The 18,954-nt window shown below is 47.3% G+C and overlaps 1 protein-coding gene across 1 annotated transcript in view; it reads left to right on the top strand.

Moving 5' to 3' along the window:
* Positions 1 to 16,352, top strand: part of LOC144668504 (polyunsaturated fatty acid 5-lipoxygenase-like) — a 48,258-nt gene extending 31,906 nt beyond the window's left edge. Inside the window, exons 11-14 of the mRNA XM_078530541.1 lie at positions 3,522 to 3,643; positions 11,424 to 11,524; positions 12,433 to 12,603; positions 15,710 to 16,352. Coding sequence (XP_078386667.1) covers positions 3,522 to 3,643; positions 11,424 to 11,524; positions 12,433 to 12,603; positions 15,710 to 15,889 — 574 coding nt within the window. The 3' untranslated portion in view covers positions 15,890 to 16,352. The remainder of the gene's footprint in view (positions 1 to 3,521; positions 3,644 to 11,423; positions 11,525 to 12,432; positions 12,604 to 15,709) is intronic.
* The last annotated feature ends 2,602 nt before the right edge of the window (positions 16,353 to 18,954 follow it).

Genomic DNA, 18,954 nt, shown 5'->3' with positions numbered 1-18,954 from the left:
AAATTCCAATACAGATTTTTGTTAAAAGCAATATGAGGAACATAAAGTTAAGGTACAATGTTTTAACCCTGGACATGGGAAAGCTGTAAATGCTATGCAAATAAAAAAGATCTTTTGTGGTATTGAAAGCAAGTGAATTGACTGGTGGTGAAATTTTCATTTTGGGGGGTGGAGATGGTGTCATTAACACTGAGCTTTACAAGGTGGTTATGTTTTAAAATGTATCTCTAACTCAAAGTGAAACAGAGAATCTTGAATCAACATGTCTGCTCGGAGACATGCCCATGTGATCCAGTTGGCATGGGGAGAGAACAGGGTGACCACGCCTGCCCCTTATTTTTGGGATCTTTCCATATTTGAGGCCAACCCCTCCCCGCTGTTTGTTCAGGCCCCATGCCAGACTATCCTTTTAATTTTCTCTAGTCAATATAGGTCAGTGAGCAGAGGGGTGGTGGTGAATGGGACTTGGTGTACATTAGCACACAGGCAGCAGAACTTTGGATGACCTCAAGTTTATGGAGGATAAAATGTGAAAGGCTGGCTGGTAGTGTATCAGAATAGATCCCATGAAATGTAGGAAATTGAATATTGGAATTCAAAATGGAGGAAATTATGTTTTGGTTGTCCAGGGTGTTATGACTCCTGTGGGGATCCGTAAACCAAAATAACCCATTTACCGATCAACCCCCCACCCAAGTCCTGTTCACCATCACCCCTCTGCCCGCTGACATATATTGACTCCTGGTCAAGAAACATCTTGATTTTGACATTCTCACCATTGTCAAATCCCTCCATAGCCTTCCCCTTACTATCACTCTCTTTATCTCCTCCAACTCCACAACCCTACGAAATATCTACCCTCCGCTAATTCTGGCCTCTTGAGTATTCCTGATTTTAATCGCTCCAGTGTTCAGTTGCCTGGGTCCCAAGCTCTGGAATTCCCTCCCTCTCCCTCCACCTCTCTACCTATCTTTCTTATTTTCAGATGCTCCTTAAAACGTTCATCTTTGATCAACTTTCCTGAAATTACCTTGTGATTTGATGTCTAACTTTGGTTTATAATGCTCCTATAAAGTGCCTTTGGGCATTTTATTACGTTAAAGGAGCTATATGAATATGAGTTATTCTCGCTATGTTCATTGTTTTTCATCTCTCTCTTCCACTTTTGTTTTTTGTTTTAATTCTCCCCACCCCATGATAACTGAGAAGGGTTCTCTTACAATTAACCCTTTCCTCACCACAAATGCTGCCTGATCAGCTGAGCTATTCCAGCATTACCTGCATTGGTTTGCAGTGATGAAGAATGGTAAATACTAGGAAGACTCTCAGTATCGATGGTCACAACACAAACCATGGGGCTGATTCCCAAACCCAATGGAATTTCCCTCAATAGGGTGGATAAGGAAGTGGAATTTGAGCATCTTGACCTCATCTTTAGGCATTTATAGGGCACAGCAATAGCACTTGAAGATTGGAGGATTTATAATAAGTGGCTTAAGAATACAGCAAGCATGGTAGCTGGAGGAGGTAAATCGAGAAGGCCCCTGGTAGCTATGTCAACCCTCCAGTTGGGCCGGGAGTCTCCAGGAATTGAAGATCAATCTCCAGGACACTGCTGTGTACAACCCTGGAGAAAAATGATTGGGATATTAAAAAATATATTTTTAAAACATTTTCTTTGAACATTTCTCTTTACCAGATATAAAAATGTGAAAATGGGATAAAAAGGCTGTTTGGCTGACAGTCAAGCATCATCCAATTGGGTAGAGTCTTTTTGCTTTCCAATTTGGCTTAGGAAGGTCATAGGTCACAAAGATGGATGTGTTGGCCGACTAATGGCTGGAGTGTGGGGGCAGGTCATGTGATGAAAGCTCCAGAAATACATTTAATCACAGTTGGCAACTCTAGCTCCTGGAGAAGAAAATGATAAAGCGCGGGGACAAATATGGAGTGTTACACTCTGGTGCAGCAGTTTTATGGAGTGTCACACTCTGGTGCAGCAGTTTTGTGGAGTGTCACACTCTGGTGCAGCAGTTTTGTGGAGTGTCACACTCTGGTGCAGCAGTTTTGTGGAGTGTCACGCTCTGGTGCAGCAGTTTTATGGAGTGTCGCGCTCTGGTGCAGCAGTTTTATGGAGTGTCGCGCTCTGGTGCAGCAGTTTTATGGAGTGTCGCGCTCTGGTGCAGCAGTTTTATGGAGTGTCGCGCTCTGGTGCAGCAGTTTTATGGAGTGTCGCGCTCTGGTGCAGCAGTTTTATGGAGTGTCGCGCTCTGGTGCAGCAGTTTTATGGAGTGTCGCGCTCTGGTGCAGCAGTTTTATGGAGTGTCGCGCTCTGGTGCAGCAGTTTTATGGAGTGTCGCGCTCTGGTGCAGCAGTTTTATGGAGTGTCGCGCTCTGGTGCAGCAGTTTTATGGAGTGTCGCGCTCTGGTGCAGCAGTTTTATGGAGTGTCGCGCTCTGGTGCAGCAGTTTTATGGAGTGTCGCGCTCTGGTGCAGCAGTTTTATGGAGTGTCGCGCTCTGGTGCAGCAGTTTTATGGAGTGTCGCACTCTGGTGCAGCAGTTTTATGGAGTGTCGCACTCTGGTGCAGCAGTTTTATGGAGTGTCGCACTCTGGTGCAGCAGTTTTATGGAGTGTCGCACTCTGGTGCAGCAGTTTTATGGAGTGTCGCACTCTGGTGCAGCAGTTTTATGGAGTGTCGCACTCTGGTGCAGCAGTTTTATGGAGTGTCGCACTCTGGTGCAGCAGTTTTATGGAGTGTCGCACTCTGGTGCAGCAGTTTTATGGAGTGTCGCACTCTGGTGCAGCAGTTTTATGGAGTGTCGCACTCTGGTGCAGCAGTTTTATGGAGTGTCGCACTCTGGTGCAGCAGTTTTATGGAGTGTCGCACTCTGGTGCAGCAGTTTTATGGAGTGTCGCACTCTGGTGCAGCAGTTTTATGGAGTGTCGCACTCTGGTGCAGCAGTTTTATGGAGTGTCGCACTCTGGTGCAGCAGTTTTATGGAGTGTCGCACTCTGGTGCAGCAGTTTTATGGAGTGTCGCACTCTGGTGCAGCAGTTTTATGGAGTGTCGCACTCTGGTGCAGCAGTTTTATGGAGTGTCGCACTCTGGTGCAGCAGTTTTATGGAGTGTCGCACTCTGGTGCAGCAGTTTTATGGAGTGTCGCACTCTGGTGCAGCAGTTTTATGGAGTGTCGCACTCTGGTGCAGCAGTTTTATGGAGTGTCGCACTCTGGTGCAGCAGTTTTATGGAGTGTCGCACTCTGGTGCAGCAGTTTTATGACCGATATCTCATTGTTTTCACACACCAGTTCAGCACAGGCTAGGCTCTAACATGGTGCTTACCAACCAGCAGCACACGGTGCAGCTTTGGTACCCAGAGCAGGGGGTCACGGAGCTGGCTGGAGATTTCAGATTGGAGCGAGCTGATTGGGTGGCTGTAGACTGCAGGCAAGGACGTGCTTCTGAAATGTTGACATCTCTGGTTCCAATTGGTGCTGACTGTTGCTCTTTTTCTGACAGCTTTGTCACTGAAGTAGTGAATATATATTACGATGACGACCAGGCTGTTCTGACAGACACGGAACTACAGGCCTTTGTGAAGGACGTGTTCGTCTATGGGCTGAAGGACAATAAAAGTTCAGGTAATTGCCTGTTCACCAAACTGTCTTTAATATTGTTGCCTGACAGGGTTGCCTCAGGATGGGGGCTTATCCTTGGGGCGGTGTTCCTGATATTGAGAGATTCATCTCCCTGTCCAGACAACGCTGGCTTGAGCTGCGATACTGACTCAGTCACTGGTGCCCTGGTGTACTTCACCAATGACCATTCTTCATATACAAACCTTGACACTGAACATTGGGAGCTATTTAAATATGGAAAGCCTCACAGCTGAGTCAGACCCTGTCCTCCTCTTAACTCCACCAGCTAGTAATCCAGCACAGACCCCTGGATAGTCACGGCCACCATATGTCAGAGTGACTGTAGCCTTTGAGCTTGTGTGTGACCTGCAATTTAATCATCAGACTACCCGGCACTGCACATTTCCTGTTCATTACTGTAACTGTGGTCATGGCCAATCTTAACCCTGTGATATGGAGGAGGATAGCCTGAAAGCAGTAGAGATAGTGGTATATGACAGGAAATTATAGCAAGTATTTAGAGAAAATTATATCAGATTTGCAACAATTTACATATTTATCAGATTCTAGCTGCATGTATCATCCAAATACAAGGTCACAAGTTGAGCACAGCCTGGTCTAGATCATCTGCCTAGCTCTTACTAACAGATGATGAAGCTAACCTCTCGGTCTCACTCTCTGCTCCCAAGCTATCCCACCTGTTCTCCCTGAAGCACTTTTTCTGAGATCTGTGCTAAACATTCCCTTCCCCTGCCTTTCCCGGGGTTTCAACATGATTCCCTCAGTCACCTCTTCTCAAGGTTGAAGAGTTCCAGTTTCTTCAGTCTACCCTCATCACTCAGCCTCTAGTCAGTGTTGTTCCCTTCTGTATATCGTTCCTAGATCGAACTGAACCCAGTGTGCAGGTACAGTCTGACCAGCTATCTACATTTTCAGTATGATTCCTTCTGATTACATGCACTGACCTAACTATGGGGAGGTGATGGCCTAGTGATATTGTCACTGGACTAAGAATTCAGAGACCCAGGGTAATGCTCTGGGGACCCAGGTTCGAATCCCACCACGGCAGATGGTGAAATTTGAGTTCAATAAAAATCTGGAATTAAAAGTCTAATGGTGACCATGAAACCATTGTCGATTGTTGTAAAAGCCCATCTGGTTCACTAATGCCCTTTAGGGAAGGAAATCTGTTGTCCTCATCTGATCTGGCCTACATGTGACTCCAGACCCAAAGAAATATGGTTGACTCTTAAATGCCCTCTGAAATAGCCTAGCAAGCCACTCAGTTGTAACTACAAAAATGACAAAGACACAAAAAGGGAATGAAATGGGATGGACCACCCAGCATCGACCTTGGTACAGGAAATGACAGCGGCAATCTCAGCCCTGTCAACCCTGCAAAGTCGTCCTTACTAACATCTGGGGGCTGGTGCCAAAATTGGGTGCCATGATCACAGTTACAGTAATGAACAGGAAATGCGCAGTGCCGGGCAGTCTGATAATTAAATTGCAGGTCACACACAAGCTCAAAGGCTACAGTCGCTCTGACATATGGTGGCCGTGACTATCCAGGGGTCTGTGCTGGATTACTAGCTGGTAGAGTTAAGAGGAGGACAGGGTCTGACTCAGCTGTGAGGCTTTCCACATTTAAATAGCACCCAAAGTTCAGTGTCAAAGTTTGTATATGAAGAATGGTCATTGGTGAAGTACACCAGGGCACCAGTGACTGAGTCAGTATCGCAACAGCCTGACATAGTCTTACTCAGGGAATCATACCTTACAGATAATGTCCCAGACACCACCACCACCATCCCTGGGTATGTCCTGTCCCACCGGCAGGACAGACCCAGCAGAGGTGGCGGCACAGTGGTATACAGTCGGGAGGGAGTTGCCCTGGGAGTCCTCAACATCGACTCTGGACCCCATGAAGTCTCATGGCATCAGGTCAAACATGGGCAAGGAAACCTCCTGCTGATGACCACGTACCGCCCTCCCTCAGCTGATGAATCAGTGCTCCTCCATGTGGAGCAACACTTGGAGGAAGCACTGAGGGTGGCAAGGGTGCAGAATGTACTCTGGGTGGGGGACTTCAATGTCCATCACCAAGAGTGGCTCGGTAGCACCACTACTGACCGAGCTGGCCAAGTCCTAAATGACATAGCTGCTAGACTGGGTCTGCGGCAGGTAACGAGTGAGCCAACAAGAGGGAAAAACTTACTTGACCTCATCCTCACCCACCTGCCTGTCGCAGATGTGTCTGTCCATGACAGTATCGGTAGGAGTGACCACCGCACAGTCGTTGTGGAGATGAAGTCCCACCTTCACATTGAGGATACCCTCCATCGTGTTGTGTGGCACTACCACCGTGCTAAATGGGATAGATTTCAAAAAGATCTAGTAACTGAAGACTGGTTTCCAGGAGGTGCTGTGGACCATCAGCAGCAGCAGAATTGTACTCAACCACAATCTGTAACCTCATGGCCCGGCATATCCCCCACTCCACCATTACCATCAAACCAGGGGATCAACCCTGGTTCAATGAAGAGTGCAGGAGGGCATGCCAGGAGCAGCACCAGGCACACCTAAAAATGAGGCGTCAACCTGGTGAAGCTATAACACAGGACTACTTGCATCCAAACAGCATAAGCAGCAAGTGATAGGCAGAGCTGAGATCCCACAACCAACGGATCAGATGTAAGCTCTGCAGTCCTGCCACATCCAGTTGTGAATGGTGGTGGAAAATTAAACAATTCACTGGAGGAGGAGGCTCAATAAATATCCCCATCCTCAATGATGGAGGAGCCCAGCACATCAGTGCAAAAGATAAAGCTGAAGCATTTGCTACAATCTTCAGCCAGAAGTGCCGAGTGGATGATCCATCTCTGCCTCCTCCAGAGGTCCCCAGCATCACAGGCGCCAGTCTTCAGCCAATTCAATTCACTCCACGTGATATCAAGAAACAGCTGAAGGCACTGGATACTACAACAGTTATGGGCCCCGACAATATTCCAGCAACAGTACTGAAGACTTGTGCTCCATAACTTGCCGCGCCCCTAGCCAAGCTGTTCCAGTACAGCTACAACACTGGCATCTACCCGGCTATATGGAAAATTGCCCAGGTATGTCCTGTACACAAAAAGCAGGACAAATCCAACCCGGCCAATTACCGCCCCATCAGTCTACTCTCCATCATCAGTAAAGTAACGGAAGGGGACACCAACAGTGCTATCAAGTGGCACTTGCTTAGCAATAACCTGCTCACTGATGCCCAGTTTGGGTTCCACCAGGGTCTCTCAGCTCCTGACCTCATTACAGCCTTGGTTCAAACATGGACATGGTGTGGCATCAAGGATTCCTAGTGAAAGTCAATGGGAAAATTGGGGAAAACCCTCCACTGGTTGGAGTCATACCTAGCATAAGATGGTTTGGTTGTTAGAGGTCAATCATCTCAGCTCCAGGACATCACTGCAGGAGTTCCTCAGGGTAGTGTCCTAGGCCCAACCATCTTCAGCTGTTTCATCAATGACCTTCCTTCCACCATAAGGTCAGAAGTGGGGATGTTCGCTGATGATTGCACAATGTTCAGCCCCATTCACGACTCCTCAGATACTGAAGCAGTCCATGTCCAAATGCAGCAAGATCTGGGCAATATCCAAGTTTGGGCTGACAAGTGGCAAGTAACATTCACAAGTGCCAGGCAATGACCATCTCCAACAAGAGAGAATCTAACCATCACCCTTTGACATTCAATGGCATTACCATCACTGAATCCCCCACTATCAACATCTTGGGGTTACCACTGATCAGAAATGGAACTGGACCAGTCATATAACTACTGTGACTACAAGAGCAGGTCAGAGGCTAGAAAGAAAAACAGAAAATGCTGGAAAAACTCAGCAAGTGTAACAGCATCTGTGAAGAGAGAAACAGAGTTAACGTTTCGAGTCCGTATGACCCTTCCTCAGAGCTGAAGAGAAGTGGAAATGTGATCAAATTCATACAGTTTTAAGGGGTGTGGGCAGATGGTGCTGGATAGAAGGCCAGTGATAGATGGGAACAAAGGAGAGATTGACAAAGGTGCAATGAACTAAAGGACTAAGGGAATGTTAATGGTAGTGGTTAGTGTTCAAAAAGGTGCTAATAGTGGCATAAAGATAAGAAAGCACAATGTAACTAGAGCAGAACAAGGGTAGCATTGTGTGAAAAAACAACATGGAACAAGTAACAGATGGTCCTGTAGGGGATTGGGTGGCAGTGGTGGGGAAACAAAAGGATAGAAAATGGGATAGAAGGGGGGATGAAATCACGGATAATGAAATAAAAATAAGTGGATAAAAAATAAAAATGAATGTGGGAAAAAGGGGATTAAAAAAGGGTGGGGATGGAGGAGAGAGTTCATGGTCTGAAGTTAAACTCAATATTCAGTCCAGAAGGCTGTAAAGTGCCTAGTCGGAAGATGAGGTGCTGTTCCTCCAGTTTGCGTTGAGCTTCACTGGAACAATGGAGCAGGCCAAGGATGGACATGTGGGCATGAGAGCAGGGTGGAGTGTTAAAATGGCAAGCGACAGGGAGGTCTGGGTAATGCTTGCGGACAGACCGAAGGTGTTCTGCAAAGCGGTCACCCAGCCTCCGTTTGGTCTCTCCAATGTAGAGGAAACCGCATTGGGAGCAGTGAATGCAGTAGACTAAATTGAGGGAAGTGCAAGTGAAATGCTGCTTCACTTGAAAGGAGTGTTTGGGCCCTTGGATGGTGAGGAGGGGGGAGGTAAAGGGGCAGATGTTGCACCTTCTGCGATTGAATGGGGAGGTGCCATACAAAGCAGATGAGGTTTTGGGGGTGATGGAGGAGTGGACCAGGGTGTCCCGAGGGAATGGTCCCTACAGAATGCTAACAGGATGTTGAGGGGAAGATGTGTTTGGTGGTGGCATCATGCTGGAGTTGGCGGAAATGGCGGAGGATGATCCTTTTGAATGCAGAGGCTGGTGGGGTGAAAAGTGAGGTTAAGAGGCTAGGAATCCTGTGACGAGTAACTCACCTCCTGACTCCCCAAAACCTGTCCGCAATCTACAAGGCACAAGTCAGGAGTGTGATGGAATACTCTCCGCTTGCCTGGATGAGTGCAGCTCCAGCAACACTCAAGAAGCTCGACACCATCCAGGATAAAGCAACCGCTTGATTGGCGCCCCAAGCACCAACATTCACTCCCTCCTGTCCGATGCACAGTAGCAGCAGTGTGTACCATCTACAAAATGCACTGCAGGAACTCACCAAGGCTTCTTAGGCAGCACCTTCCAAACTCACGATCATTACCATATTGAAGGATAAGGGCAGCAGACACATGGGAACACCACCACCTGGAAGTTCCTGTCCAAGTCACTCACCGTTCTGACTTGGAAATCTATCACCGTTCCTTCACTGTCGTTGGGTCAAAATCCTGGAACTCCCTTCCTAACAGCACGGTGGGTGTACCTACACCACATGGACTGCAGTGGTTCAAGAAGGCAGCTCATCACCACCTTCTCAAGGGCAATTAGGGATGGGCAATAAATGCTGGCCCAGCCAGCGAAGCCCACATTGAACAAGTGCATAAAAAAGTATATAAATCAGGATTGGGTTTGCATTTATTGACTCTCCTCCCTGCTGAAGTCCTGCCCCCCCACTCCCAGTGTAATATGCAATGTTACTCAGCTTACTATTATCATTTTCCTTCTGCATTTCAGCTGTTGAAATTTCCACATCATTGACGTCCAGATAGGTTTTCACTCAAGCCCCAACTCAGTGTGATCAAACACTGCCCCTTTCCCACACTGGGACACTGGGTCACTGGGTCACACACTGTCACAGTCCCGCACTGGGACACTGGATCACACATTGTCCATTTCCCACACTGGGTCACACACTGTCCCTTTCCCACACTGGGTCACACACTGTCCCTTTCCCACACTGGGTCACACACTGTCCCTTTCCCACACTGGGTCACACACTGTCCCTTTCCCACACTGGGTCACACACTGTCCCTTTCCCACACTGGGTCACACACTGTCCCTTTCCCACACTGGGTCACTGTCCATTTCCCACACTGGGTCACACACTGTCCCTTTCCCACACTGGGTCACACACTCCCTTTCCCACACTGGATCACACACTGTCCTTTCCCACACTGGGTCACACACTGTCACAGTCCCGCACTGGGACACTGGATCACACATTGTCCACTTCCCCACACTGGGACACTGGATCACACACTGTTCCTTTCCCACACTGGGTCACACACTGTTCCTTTCCCACACTGGGTCACACACTGTTCCTTTCCCACACTGGGTCACACACTGTTCCTTTCCCACACTGGGTCACACACTGTTCCTTTCCCACACTGGGTCACACACTGTTCCTTTCCCACACTGGGTCACACACTGTTCCTTTCCCACACTGGGTCACACACTGTTCCTTTCCCACACTGGGTCACACACTGTCCCTTTCCCACACTGGGTCACACACTGTTCCTTTCCCACACTGGATCACACACTGTTCCTTTCCCACACTGGGTCACACACTGTTCCTTTCCCACACTGGATCACACACTGTCCCTTTCCCACACTGGATCACACACTGTCCCTTTCCCACACTGGGTCACACACTGTCCCTTTCCCACACTGGGTCACACACTGTCCCTTTCCCACACTGGGTCACACACTGTCCCTTTCCCACACTGGGTCACACACTGTTCCTTTCCCACACTGGGTCACACACTGTTCCTTTCCCACACTGGGTCACACACTGTCCCTTTCCCACACTGGATCACACACTGTCACAGTCCCGCACTGGGTCACACACTGTCACAGTCCCGCACTGGGACACTGGATCACACATTGTCCACTTCCCCACACTGGGACACTGGATCACACACTGTCCTTTCCCACACTGGGACACTAGATTACACACTGTTCCTTTCCCACACTGGGTCACACACTGTCCCTTTCCCATACTGGGACACTAGATTACACACTGTTCCTTTCCCACACTGGGTCACACACTGTCCCTTTCCCACACTGGGTCACACACTGTCCCTTTCCCACACTGGGTCACACACTGTCCCTTTCCCATACTGGGACACTAGATTACACACTGTTCCTTTCCCACACTGGGTCATACACTGTCCCTTTCCCACACTGGGTCACGCACTGTTCCTTTCCCACATTGGGTCATACACTGTCCCTTTCCCACACTGGGTCACACACTGTTCCTTTCCCACACTGGGTCATACACTGTCCCTTTCCCACACTGGGTCACACACTGTTCCTTTCCCACACTGGGTCATACACTGTCCCTTTCCCACACTGGGTCACACACTGTCCCTTACCCATGCTGGGGCACTGGTCCACACACACTTCCTACACTGGATCATGCATGGTCCTTTTGAATGCTGGGACGCTGGGTCACCCATTGCCTTTTCCCACGCTGCGATACTGGATCACTCACTGCCCTTTCTCACACTTGGTCACACACTGTCCTTTCCCACACTGGGACACTGGGTCACAAATTGCCCTTTTGCACACTGGGTCACACACGATCCTTTCCCAGTTTGGGACAATGGATCACACACTGTCCTTTCTCACTCTGGCACAGTGGGGTCACACACTGTATATGTGTAATGAGGATCTTGGATTGATGGAATGGTGCGGGCACCTGACTCCAAACCTGTGCAGGTGAAATGTCTGTGCAAGGATTCTCTGTTACAATAGGCCAACACATTTTACAAAAAAGCATCTTTCTTATTTGCAGGTTTCCCCAAAACAATCAGAACAATTCAGAAGCTGATAGAGTATCTGACCGTAGTAATCTTCACCACTTCTGCTCAACATGCTGCTGTCAACTTTGGGCAGGTATTGGATTAATAATAATTCACAGATTTCCTCTCTGGGTTATGTCTATTTTGTACCGTCTGTGGGGTCTCTGGCCCAGTGGGTAAATGCAGCCCCGGTGTGGCACTGAGAGACATACAAGCTAGAAAAACACCACACCTTGTGTTCAAGAGAAATACAGAGCAGAAGCTGGCCCCCAGGAGTGGGAACATGTCTAAAGGTCAGTTGAAGAGCTGGGATTAAAGTCTAAAGGCAGCACATTGCTGCTGGTGATAGACTCAGCACAATGTTGGGGTGAAATTGGACTTTGACAATAGCTTATTTTACACCCTGCCCTACTGATGTCACTGGAAAGGATATTGGAACAAGCTGTGTAATGACCCAGGATTCATGATCGCCCATTCTAAACCTCTGGCAAAGGCCAATTTGGTGTTGAGTTTCGGTTTTATGATGGGAGGGGGGCGTTGATGAGGCTTCTGGAGATTGGGAGGGTTGCGGGTGTTTAACATATGGAGGGAACCAGCAGGGTAGATAGGGGACGGTGCTTTGTCCGCTGGGGAAATCCTGAACAAGAGAACAACCAGCTTAGGCAACAGAGGAAGGCCTGCCCATGGCCTGGCCACTGCCCGATTGGCTTCTGGCTTGGCTGCCTTCCCAAAAAGAGGCAGCTGGGGTTTCTCGCTGACTCTCCAGCCGACAAAACCCCCAACGCCTCAACGATATTCCCCCCGCTCACGGGCAGTGAGGGAGGGTGGGAGTTAATGATTATAAAGTAAAGACCTTCTGTTGGCTGAGAACTCAACACAGCTACCTAGAGCAGTGAAACCACATTCCCATTAGTGAGGAGACAACTAGAAAGAAGAAACCAAAGGGTCTTCATCCTTTTTTGAGTTTTTGTGAATTCTTATTGTATTTTCTTTTAATTACAGTATGACTGGTGCTCGTGGATTCCCAACTCTCCCCCCACAATGAGACAGCCCCCACCCTCCGAGAAAGGGGTTGTGAGTGTGGAGTTCATCATCGAGAGCTTACCAGACAGAGGCCGGTCATGTTGGCACCTGGGGGCTGTGTGGGCACTCAGCCAGTTCCAGGACAATGAGGTAGGATTCAGATTGCCAGTACCTGAAGCTTAGCTCAGGCCAGGGATCAGACTGCAGGAGACTCCCCAGGGAGGATGGTTTGGTGTCACATAGCCCAGGGCCCACTCTCTGACCATCTACAAACTGCTGCTGAAATTCCCACCATTGCCTTTGTAACCCATTTCAGACCATTTTAACAGTCTCCTTGCTGACCTTTCACCCTCAGTGACCGACAGCTCAACCAAAAAATCTCCTGCTCGCCCAGAACAAGTTTCTTCGAGTCTGGATAGCAATTGGAACATGAATCTTGACTTCCTCACCTGGGATACTGAAGCCAGTAACTCATCTATGTTTCAGGCTGTTCTCCATATTGATCTGTGTAGTTGTATCAGGGCAAATCACAGATATTGGCAAATTTTATTCACAACCACTCAACGTGTAGACATTCAGAAGTAAAAATCAAACTAGGAACCATTCCTCTCTCCTTTCCTTGGCCTCCCACCCACCCATCGCTCTCTCTCTCTTCCCTTCCATTTTTCCCTTTGCCTCATCCGCCCTTAGGCTCTCCCCCATCATGTGTGTGCCCCCATTCTCCCCACCATCGCGGACAGACACTCTCTTCCTCCCCAACCCCATGGGCATGTGATCACCCCCATACCCCACATCCCCAAACGTGATGTAACCCACTCCACCAGCACCTCCCCCCACCCCCCATTCTCTCTCTCAGTCCCCATCTGCCCTCACTCCTTTTTCCACTCCTGTGCCCCCTCCCTGCTCCTCAGGTTTAAGATCTCTCTCCACTTCGTCATCTTTAGTATTTAACTTTGTAGTTCAGCGTTGTAATGTTACAATTTCCATTAATTGTATTGCGATGTTGATCAAGGGTTTGTATAATTGATGTTTAAATGATTTATAAATTGCATTGAGTTATTGTTTGATCATTTTTATAAAATCATAGAGCAGTACAGCCCTGAAGGAGGTCATTTGGCCCATCTAGTCAGTGCCAGCTCTTTCAAAGCCCCATTCAGTTAATCCCAATCCTCTGCTCTTTCCCCACATCCCTACAAATCTTCCTCCTCTTTAAATATTGATCAATGATGTTTGAAATAGTCACACTTTAAACTCACATTTAAAAAAGCTCCAGCATCTGTTTCTCCGATCACACCATGTGCTACGGGCTGATGCACTGTTGCTCGGTACCCTGACACCCTAGATAATTATATATACATACGGATGATCATATAGTTCCTAAATCATATAGTAATAATATAACATAACATCCCTCTTTCTTTAAAAAATACTTTTATATCAATAAAACTGTTACAATCATTGACATTTTATTACATCTAAGCACAAGATTAAGGATCGACTTTTATAATTAAATTGAACACCTTTAAAGCCTGTTTCCTTTTCTCAAAAAAACGTTATTCTCTGTATCGCTTATCTTGTGGATTTAGTATTTATCACTCTCAGCGCTGAGATGGTGGTACACTGCACAGGCAATGTTGATGGTACACTGAGATGGTACACTGAGATGGTACACTGCACAGGCAATGTTGATGGTACACTGAGATGGTACACTGAGATGGTACACTGAGATGGCACACTGAGATGGTACACTGCACAGGCAACGTTGGGCTCCCTGGTGTCATTTGAGTTGTGGTTGATTTTGCGAATGTTGTGTTGTTGATCTTGTCTTATTGGTTAGCTGTCTTAACTGAAGGCTAGCTGTTCCGGTAGTCAGTGACTTCATCTGTCTACTTGTGGTTTCATGTGCCCTGGCAGTTTCTACAACTTGTGAGGTTGTGAGCTTTATCCATCAGGGTGTGCAGAGCCCCAGAGGAGCTGCTCCAGCAGGACTTTCTTCCGTTTCTTTCAATTTACACTTAATGGCTTCATTTTCAACCTCATTAAGAAATTGTCGACAGGCTTGCCTGGTTCCTGCCTCTGGCTTTGAAACTCATATTGATGGATCTGACGATTTGACCGTGTCTGGAACAGTGTTCTGAATTTTTCAAAAATGTTGTCTGGGTTTTAACTGTTGTCCTCACTCGTATCCCAGCTGTTAAATAAATGTAACCCTTTCTCTCCTGTCCACCAAGCTACTGAATGTCAATCTGCACTTTTGTTTAAACTTCACAAATGCCTCTATGACCTTCCCATTCGCATCTAGTTCAGCATTAATTCCATTTAAAATGTTTGGGTTTCACTCAGGGGCACCAGCGGCCACCACGTTATGTTCTGTGCTCCCCAGAAGTTGAACGTAAGCACATTTTTAAAATGAAACGCTGGAGCTTCATCGAATGTGTCTCTCAGATCGCACCATGTGTGCAGCACCTTTACTGTGGTGTAGTAGCGGGCGATGTGGCGCTCTGGATACCTATATGTACACCTGCACATGAACATATAGGGGGGAAATTTCCGATCAGCGAGACTCACTCGCCGACGTGTAAAATGGTGCATGGTGATCTCGGGCGGGCGTCCCAACATCACCGCGCATCATTTAGATTTTCAGTTCGGCCCACTGAACTGTCAAAGGCCTATTAAGGCCTAATTAAACCAATTAACTCAGCTGCCCGTCCAACATTAAGGTTGGCGGCGGGGGGCAGGCGAAGAGCCCAGGCGGCCTTCATATTTTTCATGGAACCTCATCCACGGGCGGGGTGAGGTTTCACGAAGTGTTTATAAACTAAATAAATTTTTAAATCAATGTTCCTCGACATGTCCCAGGTCATGTGACACTGTCACACGAGGGGACATGTCTTAAAATGTTTTCAATTCTTCATTTAAATGTTTGAACCTTAAACAAGTCTCCCTGAGGCATCTCTGTGCCTCTGGGAGATTTCTGTGCTCTATCACGCGCATGCCCGGACTCCGGGAATCCCACCCCACCCCTCCGCCCGCACAAGGAGCGTCCAGTGCTTCCGGGCGATTGACTCGCTGGGCGGGCCTTAATTGGCCCACCCACGTAAAATGGCAGCGTGCACCCGATCGTAGGCGCCAATCGGGTTCGCACTCACTCCCAGCGCTCAGCCCCTAACTCATATTGGAATAATATAACAATATAACAGATGATTTATATAAATGAGATTGAAATATTGATCAATGATGATTTCTATCTCTGCAGCTATTCCTCGGAATGTACCCACATGAACACTTCATAGAAAAACCTGTCAAGGAAGCGATCGAGAAATTCCAAACATGTCTTCAGGGAATTACGCAGCGTATCACAGAACGCAATAAAGACAAGAAGCTCCCATATTACTACTTCTCTCCAGACAGAATCCCCAACAGTGTCGCAGTGTGAGTCAGAGGCACCCGACACAGAGAGGAACCCAGTCTGGCCAAATGGAAGCGGCAGTGAATCTGATGCAGGGTCACTCCTTCCGGCTTTGTGCTTTTGCAATCAGCAGCTTGGGTGGAAAATCATTGATTTAGATTTTTGAACCAACTTCAGCTTAAAGCAATAATAAGATTGTGTGACAAGTGAAGCTTTAGCTCTGTTAGATTCGGCTGCACTGGGTCCAGATAGAAACCATAGAGCCATAGAAAAGTTACAGCACAGAAGGAGGCCATTCGGCCCATCTTGTCCATGCCAGTCCGAGGACACCCAGGTGCCCTTTCTAATCCCACCTTCCTGCACCCGGCCCATATCCCTGCAGTTTACAGCGCTTAAGGTGCAGATCCAGGTACTTTTTAAAAGAGTTTAGAGTTTCTGCCTCTACCACCAACTTGGGCAGCGAATTCCAGACACCCACTCCCCTCTATGTAAAAAAGTTCTTCCTCATGTCCCCCCTACACCTTCTGCCACTTATCTTGAATCTATGTCCCCTGGTTCTAGAATTCTCCATCAAGGGAAACAATTTTATCCTGTCCACTCTATCTATTCCCCTCATAATTTTGTACACCTCAATCAAGTCACCTCTCAGCCTTCTTTGTTCTAAGGAAAATAACCCCAACCTATCCAATCTCTCCTGATAGCTACACTTTTCTAACCCTGGCAACATTCTTGTAAACCTCCTCTCCACTCTCTCCAGAGCTATTACGTCCTTCCTGTAATGTGGTGACCAGAACTGCACACAATACTCCAGTTGTGGCCTCACCAGTGTTTTATACAATTCCAACATTATATCCTTACTTTTATATTCTATACCTTTGCCAATGAAGGACAGCATTCCATATGCCTTCTTTACAACCTTGTCTACTTGCACTGCTGCCTTCAGGGACCTGTGTACTTGTACACCAAGATCTCTCACTTCATCTACCCCTCTTAGTATATTCCCATTTATTGTGTAATACCTGTAACTGTTTGACCTCCCTAAATGTATGACCTCACACTTCTCTATGTTAAAATCCATCTGCCACTTTACCGCCCACTCCACCAACCCATCTATATCATTTTGGAGATTATGGCTATCCTCTACACTATCCACTACTCGGCCAATCTTTGTGTCATCTGCAAATTTCCCAATCGTGCCCCCCACATTCATGTCCAAATCGTTAATATATAACACAAACAACAAGGGTCCCAACACTGAGCCCTGTGGAACACCACTTGAGACAACTTTCCATTCGCAAGGGCATCCATCGACCATTACCCTTTGTTTCCTGTTACAAAGCCAACCTTTTATCCAGTTTGCCACATTACCCTGAATCCCATGGGCTTTTACTTTCCTGACCAATCTGCCATGTGGGACCTTGTCAAATGCCTTGCTAAAATCTATGTACACAACATCCACTGCACTACCTTCATCAACCCTTCTTGTCACTTCCTCAAAGAATTCAATCAAATTTGTGAGGCAAGACCTTCCTGTAACAAATCCATGCTGACCATCCCTGACTAGTCCATGCCTTTCCACATGACAGTTAATCCTATCTCTCCGAACTGATTCTACTAATTTGCTCACCACCGATGTAAGACTAACTGACCTATAATTGTTTGGCATTTCCTTTGATCCCTTTTTAAACAATGGAACTACCTTTGCATTTCTCCAGTCCTCCGGTACCTCCCCTGTATCTAGTGAAGATTGGAAAATCATCCTCAGAGCATCTGCTATCTCCTCCCTGACTTCCTTCAGCAGCCTCGGGAACAATCCATCTGGCCCTGGTGACTTATCCACTTTCAAGGATTTCAACCCTTCGAGTACTTCCTCTCTCTTTATGACTATCCCGTCCAATATCTCTCAGTGTTCCTCCTGGACTACTATATCTACATCCTCCCTTTCCTTTGTAAACACGGAGACAAAATATTCATTCAAAACCCTTCCCACAGCCTCTGCATCTACTCACAAGTTTCCATCTTCATCTCTGATAGGTCCCACTTTTTCCTCAACAAACCTTTTAACATTATTGTATTGGTAAAACACCTTTGGGTTATCTTTAACTTTACTTGCGAATCTTTTTTCATGCCCTCTCTTTGATTTCCCTCTTCAACCCCTGAACCCTCCCGATTGGGGTAAGTCCTGGCCGATTTTCCTGAGCACTGATGAGGAAAATCTGGGTCTGGCTGTTCTAATTTGTATCGTGCTTTATAACTTGTTAAATTGTTTTATTTTTGGGATGTGGGTGTCGCTGGCCAGGCCAACATTTATTACCCATCCCTAATTGCCTTTGAGAAGGTGGTGGTGAGCTGCCTTCTTGAACCGCTGCAGCCCATGTGGTGAAAGTGCTTCCTGTTATGTAGACCCAGCGACAATAAAGGAACAGTGATGTATACCCAAGTCGGGGTAGCATGTAGTCTGGAGGGAGACTTGGGGGTGATGGTCTTCCCATGACACTGCTGTGTTTGCCCTCACTGATAGATATCGCAAGATGAGGGAATTCTATCATATTAAAAATCAGACACTGGACAAACCACTTGCCATCTAGCCAACCAAGATATGCTTCTTAAACCATCCTGGGGCTGCCTGCCTTGCCTTGAAAGATCCAACTGACCCCCCATCAGCCACAGTGCTTTAGGGGAGAGAGTCCCAGGTTTCCAGTATCCTTTGTGTGGCAAGTTGTTGATGACTGTAAATGTTTTGATTCTGATTACAAAATTAAAATAAAACTGCCCACAACAAGCGCTAGACTAATAGGGTCATAATTCCCCAGTTTATCTCCTACCCTTAGAGAATGCAGTGGCATTGGCAATTTTCCAATCTGAGGGAACAATCCTGGAATTGGGAGAGTTTTTGAAGGAGCATCTACAATCTCCTCGGTTCTCCTTGCGGAGTGGGAATGTACAGAGGGACCCTCTGCCTCTTTCCAGTGGGAGCTTCAATGATGAAGATTGCAATTCATCTCATCGCCTGATGTCCTGTAACACAGCGATAAGTCAGCACAGGGAACTCTCGACTCTGGTCTGGCTACTGCCCAGTATTTATCACAAGG

The sequence above is a fragment of the Cetorhinus maximus genome, chromosome 27 (assembly GCF_964194155.1).
Source record: "Cetorhinus maximus chromosome 27, sCetMax3.hap1.1, whole genome shotgun sequence".
NCBI classification, from domain to species: domain Eukaryota; kingdom Metazoa; phylum Chordata; class Chondrichthyes; order Lamniformes; family Cetorhinidae; genus Cetorhinus; species Cetorhinus maximus.
Note: the sequence above shows the minus strand (reverse complement) of the source record. Positions and strands in the feature narration are given on the sequence as shown.